At 42.4% G+C, this 16,204-nt stretch overlaps 1 protein-coding gene across 4 annotated transcripts in view; it reads right to left on the bottom strand.

Annotated features, from left to right (window-relative positions):
* Positions 1–206, bottom strand: part of CDC42BPA (CDC42 binding protein kinase alpha) — a gene marked incomplete at both ends in the record, with an annotated part of 150,362 nt that extends 150,156 nt beyond the window's left edge. For 3 of the 4 annotated variants that reach the window (XM_079550159.1, XM_079550160.1, XM_079550161.1), the window contains one exon: positions 20–197. In XM_079550159.1, coding sequence (XP_079406285.1) covers positions 20–197 — 178 coding nt within the window. Of the gene's footprint in view, positions 1–19 lie in introns of all 4 variants that reach the window. The other variant, XM_079550162.1, reaches the window with a different exon arrangement.
* Positions 207–16,204: the final 15,998 nt, after the last annotated feature.

Here is a 16,204-nt window from a genome sequence, read left to right as displayed (position 1 = left end):
GACATATACTCCAACTCACCCCATTCTAGATACTCGAGGATGTTCTTCTCTCTTCTCAGAGGGGAATTGTTACATTCATCGTACAGGCAGATGAGTATATCCAGCAAGGTTTCTACGCTGAAGCACTGCCCATTAGTCTGAGTTGGCCCATCCAAAATAAACTGCTCCAACTGCTTCAGACGCACTTCTCCAGACATGGTTGTTTCAGTTTGCAATGGGGTTTCCTTTTTAATTATTATTATTACTTCGTCAAAAAAAAAAAAAAAAAAAAAAATCCAAAAAACCAGCTTTTCAAGGTGTTGTTTGAAAAGAAGCCTGCGGTATTCTTACCAAGTGTCAAGCGCTGGTGGTGCCTTATTTACAGCCCACCTTGGCTCCCAGCCTGAGGCTGAGCTCGGGGAAGTTTCAGGCACACACAAATAAACGCTACGTGTGTGAGCGTGTGTATATATATATGTACATATATAGGCGCATATATAATTTTTTAATTTAAGAAAATAAAGAAAAATCTTCTACTATGCTTAATAAGGAAAAATAGATTGCTTCTTCTGACACTTCAGTGATAATAATCACTCTGAAATCCCACCAGGACTGCCTGACACCGATTTTACCGCATGTAGATGGATGTAAGCTTTTATATCTTTAAAAACGTCCTTCTCCTTCATTCAAAATTCAGATCATGCAACACAACCCTGAAACGAATCCCACTGCATCATTAAAGTGTAAAAGCCCCATTCCGTCCGCATCGGATTTCGCTTCCAAGAAAGGATCGGAAAGGGGAAAAAAAAAAAGGGGGAATAAATATATATTGACGTCGGGAGGGAACAACGGGGCGGGGAGCGGCACGGCCGCCTGGGCCTCGGCCTCCCGGGCAGGGGCAGCGCCCGGCGGTCCCCTCGCCGCCGCCGTGGGGGTGGGGCCCGTCCTCAGGGCGCAGCCACGTCCTGCCCCGGGGAGCCGTCCCCTGCCGCCGCCTCCTCCTTACCGAGTCTCCTTTTAAGGCCTTTCAGGGATTGGAATAAGCTCAAGTCTTCATCGCCGCCCTCTCCTCCTGTGCTGCGCCGAAGGGCGGCGGGAGAACGCCCGGAGCCCTGTCACGGCCGCTCCATAGCCGCCCGCCCCGCTCCTCCTGCTGCTCCTCCGCTGCGCGTCCTGCGGCGGGAGGGACCGCGGCGGCCCCGCTCTGGCTGCGGGCCGGGAGGCCCCGGCGGCGGCTTCACTCCCGGCGGCGAGGAGATGCTCCTCCGGCCTCGCCTCCACAGGCAAAGGGCATCCTTCCTTCCCGGCGTGTGCGTGCGTGCGGGGAGGGCCGCCTCCCTGCCGCCCTTCCTCCCGTTCTCGTCGCCTTCTCCCTGCCTCCCTCCCGCGGTCACACGCAGCAGCCGCCGCCGAGCTCGAAGCTGCCCAACATGGCGGCCGCGGCGGGAGGGGAGCCGCCGCCGAGCGCCGCCGCAGCGCGGGGAGCCGAGCCCGGGCGCCGCCGCTACTGATGGGATTGAGGGGAGGAGGGAAGCAAGGGGGCGGATGCCGGAGCGGGGAATGCAGGGATACGGGCGGGCCCGGGTGGAGGGAGGGAGGAGACGGAGTGTGCGAGGGCCGGACGGGAGCTGTGCGCGGGGCTCTGCCGGTGCAGAGGGGGGCGCCGCCCGGCTCGGCTCCCTGGGCAGTGCGGGACGGGCTCCACCGGGCCCACCGCCGGGGAGGCCGTGCTCCAGCGGAGCGTCACCGCGGTGCAAAATGGCAGTCGGCGGAGTATGGTCTCTCCTGAGGAGTAGGAAATGTGGGATCGCACTCGGGCTGAAATATCACCTGCGCAACGGCTCGCAAATCAAGCTCAGTCTTGAAACAGAAAAAAGGTGGCCCGGCGGCTGTGCCGTGCAGTCATGGGTCGTTGGGAAGAGGAAGATTTCAGCAATCTGTGGAAAGCCACAGAATCCCAAACCTGTTGGAGCTGAGGGGAAGGAAGCAGCTCAGGCACGTGTTCTCTTGATTGGTAACCAGCACAGAAGACCTTCAGCTGTTTTTTGGCATAACAGGCACCCATGTAATAAATAGCTTTGGCTAGTCTACATTTGCTGGATAGTGTAATACATAAGAACTCTTAGCTAGGTGAAGGAGAAACAGCGTTAGGATTAATCGGAAGTCCAATACAATTCATTTAGACCTGTAGAAAAATGTGTTTGGAATCACTAAAGCATGTATGGTGTGAAGCCACAGAGGACAGTGACCACCACCTTGTGCTAGTGGAAAGACAGGATGCAGAGTTCCTGCCTGCTTCATGCTGGTAGGCATAGGAAGGTAACCCAACAGTTGGAGCAACAGCTCATAGTGAATGGAGAGAGAAAAGTACAGATAATTTAATTCTGAAGTCTTCTTACATGCAAACCCTTGGAGAAACATCATTAGGAACTGACAAAAATGTAAGTGAGCTTGTCATAAGCAGAAGAAATAAAATTAAGCTATGATGATAGGGTCAAGGGAATGGTTTCCTTCCTCTCCTGGGGGACACTGTATTACAAGAGCTGTATATTGAGAGTGGGTGTGCTATTCATCCTTATCTGCTAAAATCTTAGCATTTATAGTATTTGGCTGGAGAAGACTGCTAAGATGATTATGTCCAACCACCTTCCCATCTATATAATCAAAGAGTATTAGGATGTTACAATCACAAAATAAACAAGAGCATCAGGCAAAGCAGACTACAATAACAAAAGAGAATAAATAGAAGGCTTTACCCCCATTCTAGGCTCACCCACAAAACACCAGCAGAAATAATCTCCAGAAAAGATCCTTCCCCTCTGGCAGCCAGCTCTTAAATAGGTCTAGGAGGGGTGGAACCAGGCTCCACCCCTTCCAGCAGCACAGGTGAATTGCCTCCACCTGAGCTCCTGTGGCTGACTCATGGCTCGCCTCAGGTGATCAATCAGAGGTTCAGGCCGTGACTCTGCAGTTCCCATACACTGTCCCTCCTGTGCAGACTAACCCCTATCATTCAGTGCCACATCAACATGTTTCTTGAACACCTACAGGGACAATGGCTCCACCATTAGCATGTTCCAATGCACCATCATGCTGTGAGGAAATATTTTCTCCTGCAGTCCAACCTGAGCCTCCTCTGGTACATCTTGAGGCCATTACTTCATGTCCATCTTCATGGAATGGGTCTCAGCAGTGGTTCCATGATGGGAACCCACGCTGAGGCTGTGGCTCACAGGCAGTTTTATACCAGGAATGTAACCAGAGGTGTTTCCTGCTGACTTTCTGCAGAATATGTGGAAATCAGTATCAAACCTGGATGTGGAGATGTCTGGTGATGACAGTAAAAATAAATTGCTGTTGCCAGGTTAGATGAACCAGATCAGTTACCACTTCTTGTGGGAGAGCCAGGGACCCATCAGCCAAGTTTGTATTGAATGTTAACCAATAATGGTGTTATGGAGGGAAAAGGGAGAGCACAAAGAGTTAAAAGGATGTTAGCTCCTTGGGTTTTGGCACTGCTTGGTAGGGAAGTGAACTACAGAACTGCTGCCAGAGATATGATGGGTGCGGATATTTCATTTATTTACTTATGTTACTGTGTTTTCCTCAACCATTAATAAAGTCTTCTCATGTTTTAATCACAGACAAAATGTTTGCAAACAAGAAAGAATTGCCTCTTAAGGATACCTAGCAAAGGCACTCACTTTCCTTATATTTCTGGTTTTAACATCTAACCCTTGTTTCTATCAAAGGCACTTAGAAGTTATACATTAGGGCAGTTTTTTAAGAAAGAATGCAAAAGAGATATTGGTCAAGAATATTTAGGAAACTGGCAAAAGGACAGAAGTATAAAACTCAGAAGTTCTTTTCTCTCTTATGTTCTGTCATGAAGATATACCACATCTTGAAATTATACACACACAAATTGTGCAAACATGTTCCTCTGTCTCTGATAATTATCATGTGTTAGTTTCACTCTATTCTTATTTTAATAAAATCACAATCATGTTTGCTTATTTAGCTTTGCAAATGTTTACAGCCCAGAAAAAAATAAGAAGAGATAAAAAGAAATACACATTACACAACAAATTAACAAAGCTGATAGCAACACAGGGAATAGTGAGGAATGAAGAAGCTGCAGCTGAAACAATACAGTTTATGCATTAACAATGTGTATGTTGAGTGTTGCAAAACTTGATGTTAGCATAATAAACAGGCTTTTCTCTCTGGGGGCATGAGATTTGTTGGCTTTGGTGAAATACTGCAGATATTTGCTAACGTCATGCAAATCATTTAAGAGCAATCGCTTACACTGCTCTTATAACTTACTGGATCTGTTGCACGTTCAGGGATAAGGGCTCAAGAATAGCCTTTATTTGTTCACAAAATTTTGCATCCAGATTTTCTGTTCTCCAGAACTTCACTTTGTAGACATTGTTTGCACTGACATCTCAGTTTATTTTCTGAGGAAAGTTTGGGCAGTATTCTGTGTGAATACTGTTTAGAGAATGTGTATTTAGACACAGATTGGTTCAATTTGAAAAGGGGTCCTACGCTGTCATCTGAAAGATGATAGTAACTTTGGTTATTACAAGAGAATTCAGATGACGTAGAGTACACAGGTTGCTGACAAGGATGGTTCTGAAGACATGCATGTGCAAACTGAGCAAATCTTTCTGTAGCATCTGTAGTACTGTCATTCTCTGTAGTACTGTCATTCCACTTAGATCTTACCACTGGGGAAAGCTTAATCCTAGTAGACAGAGAGATCGCTTCAATGAAGCTAACAATTCTATCACCGAAGTAATAGTCTCAATACCTATAGTAATGTAGTTAGCAACTCACTTTAAGGTTGTTAAAAACTTGTAAATCTATTTTTCTTTTCCTCTTTAACTGCCTTACCAAAGCCAATTTGTCTTGTGAGATCTACAGTAAAGTCAAAGTACAAGCTTTCACAGAATGGTACATGGTACCTGGCAAAATCAGTACTCATTATTTCCTTATTCCCAAAAAAGTGATTATGAATGTATATGTATGCATAAACATTGCAAATAGAGTATTATTTTTCTCTTCTCGCGTGCTTCTTTTATTGCTCTTTACAGACTCATTTACGGTGCTATTTTCTGTGAATGGCTGAACTGATTAATTTTACCAAGGAGACAAATTGCATCATAGTGATCTCACTTCACTGGTGTATGGGAACTGCAGAGTCACGGCCTGAACCTCTGATTGATCACCTGAGGCGAGCCATGAGTCAGCCACAGGAGCTCAGGTGGAGGCAATTCACCTGTGCTGCTGGAAGGGGTGGAGCCTGGTTCCACCCCTCCTAGACCTATTTAAGAGCTGGCTGCCAGAGGGGAAGGATCTTTTCTGGAGATTATTTCTGCTGGTGTTTTGTGGGTGAGCCTAGAATGGGGGTAAAGCCTTCTATTTATTCTCTTTTGTTATTGTAGTCTGCTTTGCCTGATGCTCTTGTTTATTTTGTGATTGTAACATCCTAATACTCTTTGGTTATACACTGGTTCAATATCAGCCTCATTCCTTATGATTTGGTCTTCATTTAAAGTTAATGAGAAGATCAGGGTGCAGTTTTCTGTAAAGGCATGAAGTGCTTTTGTCCAAGGATGCTGTGCTGTGAAGAGAAACAAAAATGCCTTCTGGGATTAAGGGAGTGGAGAAGAAACAAGATTACATTTATAATACATGGAATTACTGTTATTTTGAATTCTGGAAACTGATAAAAATCATGCAGGACAGTTTTCAAATAGGACCTTGTTTACACTCTGAGATCCTCTCTTGTTTTTGCAGTCTTCAATACCTGTAGCTTTTCAAACCTGTAGTCCTTCCATTGTCGTCTTATCTCCAGTGGATTCCTCTGTCTGTACTGAGAGTTTCTTTTATCATCTTCAGAATCTGTTACCACCTTAGAATATTTAACACTCATTAGAAACTGCAGTCTCTTAAATAGAGCTATTTAATAAGCTGGAATTCTTCAGTAGGCCAAGTTGCTTTTCAAATTAAAGTGTTATCAGGAAAAGCATGCATTTGTCTCTGTAGCTAGATGGGAACAAATGTCTGCCTTTGCAACATGAGGCACTGCAAGAAAATCCATTGTTTCAGTAGAAAAGTGGATAAATTTATGAGGTCTGCTCTGAAATTAATGCCTCCTATTTTATTTTGTTGCCCACAAATGTCATAGGTGGATGTTGGTGGGATGGCAGCAGAGGTGAAACCCTTGCACCAATATTCCCTTGTGCAACAGCTGGCAGCAGAGGGTAATATGACAGAATGGCATCTGATATGGAAGTGTGTATGGAGCAAAAGTGTGGAACTGAAGTCCTCTGTGCAGAAAAAATGGCCCCCGTTGACATTCACTGACATTTGCTGAATGTTTTTGGAGGCCAAACAGTGGATGTGATCACAGTGAGGCACTGGGTGGTGTGTTGCAGCAGTGGCAGCAGTGTCATGAAAGACAAGCCACATCTCAGTCATGCAGGCATTTGTGTGGCATGCAGGCTCTTGTTCATCGCTGGTGAAAAGGCACAGCTATGGGTGGTGACTGTTTTGAAAAAGAGTGTTTTGTAGCTGAGAATTTGCTCTGTCAAATAGTGCTATTATATTCCTTGTTGTCATTTCCATTGAAATAAACAGGAGGCATTACTTTTGGAGCAGTCTATGTGTAATTGATGCCTATTCAACACAGATATTGTTCATCTTCCAGTTGCAATAGCTCAGCATGAGAGCTGCTTCTAAACATATTTGTAATATTTCATAATTTCTAGTGATCATAATCAAGACTTTAATTATCAGAACTTCTAAAACAAGTATCTGTTATTCTAATAAACTATCAGTACAGTGTTATGGTTTTAAGTAAAAAAGTGGATATTGTGCAGTGGATATGAATGCAGTGAGGGCCTAACTGTGAAAGTGATTTAAAAAAAAAAAAAAAACAAGCTACAATTGTCATGTAAATAACAATGATGAATTAGACAAAGAATGAGGAGATTTGTGACTAAGAGATTTTTGACAGGGGAAGGAAGCGGGATGAACTGAGGAAAAATGAGATACAGATGAAAGAGGGAGGGAGAGTGGTGATTAATTCAGAGATCATAAGGGAGGGAAGACTAATTTAGACAAGGGAAGCCAACAGCAAGGAATTTGGCAAGAGTGGGAGGAAAGCCTATAAACAGAGAGGGGGAAAAAAACTGATTTGTAAAAAAAACCAGCAAATTCTGTGCTTAAATGAAAGCAAACTCATGAACAAGCATAACTGGGAGTGTAGGATTGATCTAGTTAGCTTTATATCAGAGAAGGGCTCAGTGTACTCAGTTAATTACAAAAGGGAATGTGAGAGATCACAAATTGCTATCAATTTCCTCAGGGTGTTGTAGTTTTCAGTTTAGAAGTCTGACCAGTTCCATTTTGTTCCTTGTTTTAAAGCAATATTGCAATCTACTTAAATTTCAACTGGAAGAACACTATGTTAACAGCATCAGTATGCCTATTTTGTTTTATTTATGCATGACTTTAAGCAACAAGGCTTAAGTGTGTGTTTCGTTAGTAAAATAGAGATGGCAGTGACTGTTACAATTCAAGCAGGAGTTGGTGTTTCAGTCAGAGATAAGACACAAGGCCAAGAGACACCTCTGTATTGAACTGAGAATTGAAATTGCACTATGTTTTCTCAAATTGGCAGGCATTTTTAGTTTGTAAAATGTCTCTGTCTTAAGTGAGTACAGTTACTATCAATCACCTTGTTTTAAGCATATTATGGCAATGATTCAGCTATTAATAACTAGAAGTCAGCACCTTTATTATTTGCCACTAAAACGCTTTGTGGATTGATTCCTTATGCAGTGAAAACTGATAGAAAAATGAAGCCCTCTAGAGAGCTTGAGGGAAATCATTTGTTGTAAATAAAAATCACCCCCACTCACCAATAAATTGGGGCACCTCATGAAAAAGAAGATCTTGAGAAGAAATGGGCAACAGAAGAAAATCAGTGTTCAGTCATGATTCTTCACAAACCAGTGTCAAAAAGGTTTCCTTGATCTCAGCAAGAACATAAATGTACATGTAATACCTTTGAAACAACAACAGAAAAGGTTGGACACAGGTTTATTTATAATGGGAATGATTTACATCTTTGCACAAGGTCAACCATTTTTTCTTTACATATCACAAATTAAGAAAAAATGATTATGTAGAAGGGTTAGTGTGATTCCAACTGTATTTTGAAGTGGAAGAAGAGAAATATTTGTATTATATTACTCATAAGTGTGAACATAACAGTGGATCAGAGCCTTGTGTGTGGACATTGAGGCCTATGCACTGGAAATAGTTGAACTTGTTGGAAATCATTTTACTTGTAGAAGGAGCTGCTCCCCAGGGGTACAGCCTTATTAATAGTGAAAAGTAACCTTTCTTATAAATGTGAGAGTTGATCTGCTAATAGGAGTGTTCCCCATCAAAGTTAGAACTGAATCCATACATAATTCTTTGAAGTACCCAAATCACCTTTGCAGAAATAAATTGGGGTCTATTTTGTCCTCTCAAGACATCAAAGGGAGGGACAGTCTTTAGCAGATGAGCAAAGACAAGCTCAAGCATCTTGGATGTGGACAACCTCTACCAATGGACACACAACAGGTCAGGAAGATGTTTGTCTGTAGTCACATTCATTCAGCTGGAGAGTTTAACTCATAACAAATTTTTCCCAAGGCAAATATGTTACTATGGATTGCATTAATTCAACTAAATCAGTCAAATTGAAGATGGGGACCAGGAAATACTAATTCCGAGAAAACATTTCCAATCACAGTAAGTTTCAGAAATCCAAAACTTTGTAATCATTTGGCTGATCTTCTTCAGTTTTTGCCAAGGTGACTAAAATATAACTGGCAAGCTTCACATTTACCGAGCTTTCCAAAGTTTTGATGAAGGGAGGGAAATAGGATACTATAATAGAAGCTAGGTTCATCCTTAACCAGAGGTATGTTGCTGCCTCCCCTTGACGTTCCTCCACTATACCAAAGCACACAGTAAATGAATTAAAATAATAACATGAAATGGAATATTTGTAAAACAAACATTACTCATAATACAGCTCAAACCTTTTCTTCCTCAAACATGGTGACTGGAACCTTTTGCCCAGAAGACTGTCAGTTTCTAAGGTCTAGATGGATTTGCCAACTGGAGTCCACAGTTTGCTGTGATTGAGTCCTTGACTCTCTCTGGAGAACAGCTCTGGTTTTCATTTCAGAGGCTGTAAAAGTTGTGTGTGTATAGGTAAAAATGAAAATAAAAAATTGAAGGTGTTAGATCTGTATTTTTACTATAAAAAGTGATAGTCATAGCTTTGCATTCTCAAAAAATAAATAAATAAATAAATAAAACAGCAATTACTAGATGTTTGTCTTTTCAACAAGTTGAAAATTTTGCTCTCTTGACCAAATAATGAGGGAAGCGGCGAGTGGATTTCAAGGTATCTTCCAGCTACAGCTAGCACGTCTCTACACAGCAACAGTCCTGCAGTCCTCAGCCTCGCTCCTGTCGGGAGAAGATGAGCTACATTGCTGCTGCTGAACTTCGTCCTCCCTTTGGTCAGGGACTCTAACAGACCTAGAGCACAGAGCCTTAGGATGTTTAATTTATTGTTCTCTTTGCCCTAAGGCCTTTCCTAAGATGTAATTCCATTGCCCTACAGTAAAAGTGATAATAAGGAGGTTTGTGATTCACAGTGAAGCACTGTGTCTTGTTTAAGTTAACAAGTACCTAAGTGCTCTGCTGAATGGGGGCCAAGAGTGGATTACTGAGAGAACTGGGCAGGCTTCCCATCTCCAGACAGTTCACCAAGTAGTCCCAGGTTAATCTTGTTGTTGCTCTGTGCCTTGGTTTCCTGCACATGTTTACCATAGGGTTTATATTTGGGCAGTTAAAGACAGGGAGATAAGGAGAGAACGTGAAAAATTACTTCAGAGCTTCATAGAAGGCATTAAAGAGAAAGAACTCTTCTGTTTTGAGTGTACACTGTGATAAGAATTTTTAATGGTATTTTTTCAGCATATTTTCTAATTTTTTTTTAAGGAAAATTGTTGGGTAGCTCATCTGAAGCGTCCAGTTGTACTTGAAATGGTTCAAGCATAGCCTGAGTCCTACAGAAACTGATGGAAGATCCAGCGTTGCATGAAGCTAGCAGTCCCAACTGTCTCAGGATGGGTTGCCTTTAAGCAGTCTTGTCATCCTCCTAGCACTGGACTTCTATAGAAGAAAATTCCAGCAGATTTTGTCCAGGCTGTTGCCTTTGTGCCATACAGCAGCCTGAAAAATTAACTCAGCCCACTCTGCAGTGGCTTGTTAAAAAGTAACTGGAGCAAAGCCTTAGGCAGTTTCTGCCTGGCCTGCACTGGGAGAATTTCCTTTGATCAGATAGGGTGCTTTTAAGGCTGTTTCACATTTCTCTGACTCTTGCCTGGCAGAAAGTGGATAGAGAAAGGGCTAGAGTGTCACTGTGGAGACCTTTCTATCCATATGAGAGAGTCCAGGTTTCCCCATAAAAGTTTGCAAGAACAGCTTTTTCTACTTTGAAATTGCTGTTATGTTTTGCAATGTTAGAGCGAATAGCTTAGTGTATTAAATTGAAAGAGAGATATCCAGAATTCATATAGCTGCTGTATCTTGCAATACAGAAGAAATTAGCAATAAAAAATCTTAACTAAGACTAGATTTTACTAGAATAATAGTTGATAGCATGATAAGAAAGTAAGAAAATAAAAAACTGATAATCCATTTTATGCAAGATAAAAGCTGAGGTAAGGTATTCTGATGGATAACTTATTGCCAGCACCACTGTGGAAATCTTCCTATTACACAGTAATTCACAGGTGTTGTTTATAAAGCTAGAAAATGCAAAATAGTACTTTTTCAGGGAGTTTTGAGCTATGGGTCTGTAAGAGAATCAACTTCATCTGAGGGGCCATATTTTGTTTATCCATAGATAAAGCAGCACTGTGCCATACTTCTGTTTCTGTCACCTCCTCGAAGACTTTCTGCAGGCATTTCCTGGTTCCTGAGTTCTGCAGATTTAGAACAAAAAAAAACCAAACCAAAGAGCAGTAAATATCAGCAAGATTTCCTTTTTCTGTTGCACACTCACTGGTCAATCCAGCAAAAATTAGCATCATATTGAAATAACTATTTGTGCTCCCCTTTGTGCAAGGAGTAGGATTCTGAGATTCAAGTCTCACTCCTGACAGCAGCTCGATTCATGTGTGTACAGTGCATGAGGTATCAGGGGCCAGTGTGCAGGTAAAGGATTAACATTGGTGGGGAACGAGCTGTTGCCAACTCCTCTGGCATAACTGTGAGTTTGAAGGCTTATTTCCTTACTTCTTTTACAGCAAGTGAAAGGGAAAATGCAATTGACCAGTGGAAGAAATGGAAACACAGTCAGTGGAAAGGGGTTTGTGGAAAGGAGCTTGTGAGTAGGCTGTATCTTGCTAATGCACTCCTCACCTTATATAGCTTTCAATACCCGTGCTTCCATCTTTGTTAGGGGTGCTTAGGAGAGAGCAAGACATACCATCCTGTTCTAGTGATTTCCAACTGTGGGGAAGATCGCCTGAGCTGTTTGCCAGATAGTATGACCTATCATCTCTACTTAACATATGGCTGCAAACAGCCAGGCAAAAAATCAGGAATTAAAAAGTGACCTTTTTAATCTCCAAGCATAGTGTGTGGGAAGATCACTCTGACGTATGACATGTCCAAGGTGGAATTTGCGAGTTCTTAGTTGGAAACAAACTATTTAGAGAAGACATAATGCAGGGGCAAATCTTAGACAGAAAGCAAATTCAAAAGATAAGCATGTTATTTAAGATGTGACAATGCAGTTGCAGGAAAAAGAGAAGCTGCAAGTGCTGGCAGTGTCCGTTCTGTGCATTGTTTGAGCCAGACTGGAGATTGGTCCTGGAGCTAATGAAAAGGATGTGATTCATTCCTTACTGAAACTACACTAAAATTTTCATGAAACAATAAGAAGCGTTAATACATGAGTTACATCAAAGTGTATATACATCAGCAATGTAGTGTTGCTTAGAGATAGAGAGGAATACATAGTCTGTAATTACAATACCATAGAAGAATACAGCTTATGTATTTAGGTATTTCAGCTGTCCAGCAGCACTTAAAGATCTTTCAGCATATCCATTCCATTTGCATATGATATATGTAAATTAATATGACTCTAACTCATACCTATTTCTGCATGTGTAGCTAGTATGCTTCTATATACATGTATACACATATATAGATATGATATAAGCGCATATTCATTCAGACCATTTTAATATAGTTTAAACACTGTGCCAAAAATGTACACCATCTGTTTTCAATCAAAATAGCCTATTTCAGAGGAAGGGAGTGTTGTCTGGTGATCAGAGCAGGGAACTAAAGAGTCAGGACTCATGGATTCCATTCCAGAATCTGCCAGGTCTTGGCCATGTGGTTTTGACAAGGTCTGCAAAGTTCTGTGTAGCCTGCTTTCCCCATTTGCAAAACGAGGCAGTATCTACTCATAGGATGTTGCAATGGAAAACATAATTAACATATACTTATAAAAATAGAGAAGTTCTTGTTATATCATCATGGTATGTTTGAAGAGTGGAATTCAGTTTAGAAATACAGTAACGGATTTGTTGTAGAAGACATACAGCAGTGTGTAGCTATTACAGCTATTTTGTGCACATGTGGGTAGCCTAAATTTTGAATAATAAAACCTACAATAAAATTAATGGGAAAAAAATAGTTCTCAGTACTCTGTGAATCCAGCCAATACTGTAAAAGTTTTCACACTCTGTTGAACAGGGTTTCCATGGTGACAGCTGCACACTACTGGATGAAATATGTGCTGTACCTAATTTTTATCCTGAAGCAGAAAAATACCAGTGAGTATTGGAATTTTCTGGCAAGTTCCCTGTAACAAAGCTTTATTCCACTGAAGGTTATGACAATACTCTTGTTAACGTAATTAGGACAAGATTTCGTCTTATCCCCTTCTCGTAGTTGCAACACATCTCTTTCAAGAGGATAGCAGGAACTCATCAGACCTTCCCATCAGTGCCTTCTCTTGGGCACTCTGGACACATTGTCACCATAGGAAAGAAAAATGTATTTTCCAGTACCCTTCAGGCTGAGATGGACTGCCTGAACTGGGCTTGGGTGGAAGTGCTTCAGGGGTCATAGTAGGAAAAGCAGGGAGGATGCTCTGTGCTTTGTCCTCCAGTGTGGGAGGACACCTACCACTTCCAAACACCTTTGGTTCCCCTAGAGAGTGCGTACCTTTGTGGTGCTATGCCATGCCTTTCCTCTGGAGGTCTGAGGCACTTTTCCATGGGATGGGAAATGCTGTATAGGAAATTGCTTAAATGCAGCAGCTGTAAAGTGTTGGAAAGAAGAAGAGACAGGGTTTGCATGTCTGGATTTGCCTGGCTGCCAGTATAAAAAGTGGCAAGGAGAGAAATCGTGTGTGAAAGCTGTTTATGTATTCTGCAAAATGAAGACCTCCAGCACTTGATAAACATTTGATGTAAATATGAATGTATTTCAACATCTATGTCTTTGTCACCAAGAGATGGGCTGATTTTCTTTGATTTTGGTGTTTTTGACAAATCTTGTTCCCCAGATTTTACCTTGTGTCATGTAAGTGTGCTGTAGCTTAAGTAAAGCTTGAAAGGTACACTTAGGATCTTACTGTGCACATGCCTAAAATAAGCCAGTTGCTCATCCAAGAGGACTAGTATAGTTCAATCTAGTATAACTAGTATAGTTAGATATGTGCTGAAGTAACAAAGTAGTACAAGACAAAGTAATCTGAGTCTTACAGTTCTCTGATGAATTTTCAGGTTTGTTGCTCAGTACAAAGATTCTTTAAGCAAGGACAATGTGTTTTGAACAGGTTTGTATCAAAGTGTTGAAGATAACAAGCTTACTAACCAGGATACAATTTTCTTTAGTTTTTTAACTTTTGTAAAATCATGTTCCTCTTTAAAGATGTTACACTTACCAACACACATTGGCTTCTGGTATTATCAGTGGCACAAAGCAGCAGACAGAGAGACTGGACTAGGAAAGGAGGGCAGGGTTTGTTGGGGGTGACCAAGTATCAGAACCCTGCTTTCTGTATCAGATAATCAGGATGTAATAGTGAGAGGTGAAATATCTAAGAGATGCATCTCCTACGTGCAGTAAACAAGTGCTGTTTGTTCAATTGGTTCATGCAGTGCGGTTATACAGGTGCACCAAAGAGCTCTTCTTAAGTAGAGGCCTGACATTCTGGGAAGAGAGAAGCTCTTCTGTTATGGCGCATTTGTCTTTCTATCTCTCTGCTATGACTTCTGACAGACAGACATGAGATCAGGGAATATTGCCAAAGAAGTATAGCAGCTAGGCGTGTGACTGAGGTCAAGAGACAGAGACACGGAGTTGGTGAAGATTGCAGCCTCTCTACTTGCTCCACATTGTGGGGAATAGATTCCTGGGTCTGACCTTGAATGGTTGGAAAGAGGAAGAGGAGGCAGTGCTAATGAACTCAGCTGTCTATAAAGACAACAGGAATTGTCAGAGGTGGTCCTGAACAGCCACTTGTACCTACCCAGAGCAAAAAGTCTGGCACAGCCCAGCTTGGAAGGTGTATTTACTGGCTTGCCCTGTTTTTGAGGATTCTTGCCTGATCAAAATAGCTGGGGGCTCTGGCTGAAAGTGAAGTTGCAGGTGAGCCAGCAGTGTGCCCTGGCACCAGGAGGGCCAACCACACCCTGGGGGGCACCAGGCCCAGTGCTGCCATCGGGTGAGGGAGGGGCTGTTCCCTCCGCTCTGCACAGCCTCACCTTCTGCACTGGGTGCAGCATGGGTGCCACAGTCTAAGAAGGACATAAAACTCTTAAAGAGTGTTCAGAGGAGAGCTATGGAGATGGTGAAGGTCCCAAAGGACAAGGTGTGTAAGGGGTGCAGAGGCGCTTGGGATTGCTCAGTGCAGAGCAGAGGAGCTGAGGGAAGGCCTCATGGAGGCCGCAGCTGTTCACAGGGAGCGGAGGGCAGCTGAGCTCTGCTCTCTGGGGATGGCAACAAACAGCAAGGAGCTGTGTTAGGAAAGGACCAGGGGCTTAGGGGAAGAGTCTGCCCCACAGGGCAGTGGGTACAACCCCTGTGCGTGAGCTCAAGGAGCACTTGGACGCTGCTCTCAGACATCGGGTTTGGGATGGTGCAGTGTGGAGCTGAGGGTTGGCCTCGGTGATCCTTGTAGGTCCCTTCCAACTCAGGATATTCTGTGATTCTAAAATTCTGTGTTGCCAAACACATTGGACACGTCAACAAATGCATGAAAACATTTGCATTACCACCAGTCTTAAAAAATAATCTGGAAGACAAAAACCTGCCCATTATTTTCCCTTGGAATTCCCAGCAAGCATGACTTTTGGATTACATATCGCTCCCTAAGCCCAAAAATTGTTCTGCTCTCTCTGGCTGATGGCGTTTTCAGGAATTTATAACTGAAATAGAATTTGTTCTGTTTTGTAATACCCTTTCATATAAACAGGGATTACTCCTGATAGAGTCAAGGCCTCAAGCTGGTTCATGAAAACTCCTGAGAAGTGGAGGAGTGGAAGGAGACAGGAGAAGGAAGCATGCTTAAAAACTTCATTCAAGTCAGAGAGGTACGGTTTATCAATGACTTTTAACTGATGGAAACTGAGGTGTTTCTAGCTCACAGGCAACATTACTGACAACAGAGTGAAGATGAATTACTGAAGGTGAAATGCTGTTTAATGTTTTATACATAAATACGCTGCACTAGCTCATTAGCTAGTGTTCTTAGGCAGGTGCTACCCAGTATGATGGTCTGACATAATCAATAGCTGTTGTTTCAGCATTGAAAATATGCTGAAGTTGTCACAATACACTGTAACATATTTTGCCTGGGGCTTGAGTAGGGCAAGCATATACATTTTTTTCCAGCTTCTGACACTATCTGTGTTGAATCCTTCCCCACATACAAAATGTAAAAGCAAGACTTGAGGCAAGCTATGCCTGATAGTAAGGCAAATCTTCAAAAATAGTATGTGTATAATCTGGATCTGAATTTGGGGTTGATATCCAGCCTCTACTTCTGCTTACTTACAGTTCCGTGGTGTCTGATTGTTGTGAGAAATATCTCACAACAGGTGTG

Source organism: Tetrao urogallus (genome assembly GCF_951394365.1).
Source record: "Tetrao urogallus genome assembly, chromosome: 2".
In the NCBI taxonomy this organism is placed as follows: domain Eukaryota; kingdom Metazoa; phylum Chordata; class Aves; order Galliformes; family Phasianidae; genus Tetrao; species Tetrao urogallus.
Note: the sequence above shows the minus strand (reverse complement) of the source record. Positions and strands in the feature narration are given on the sequence as shown.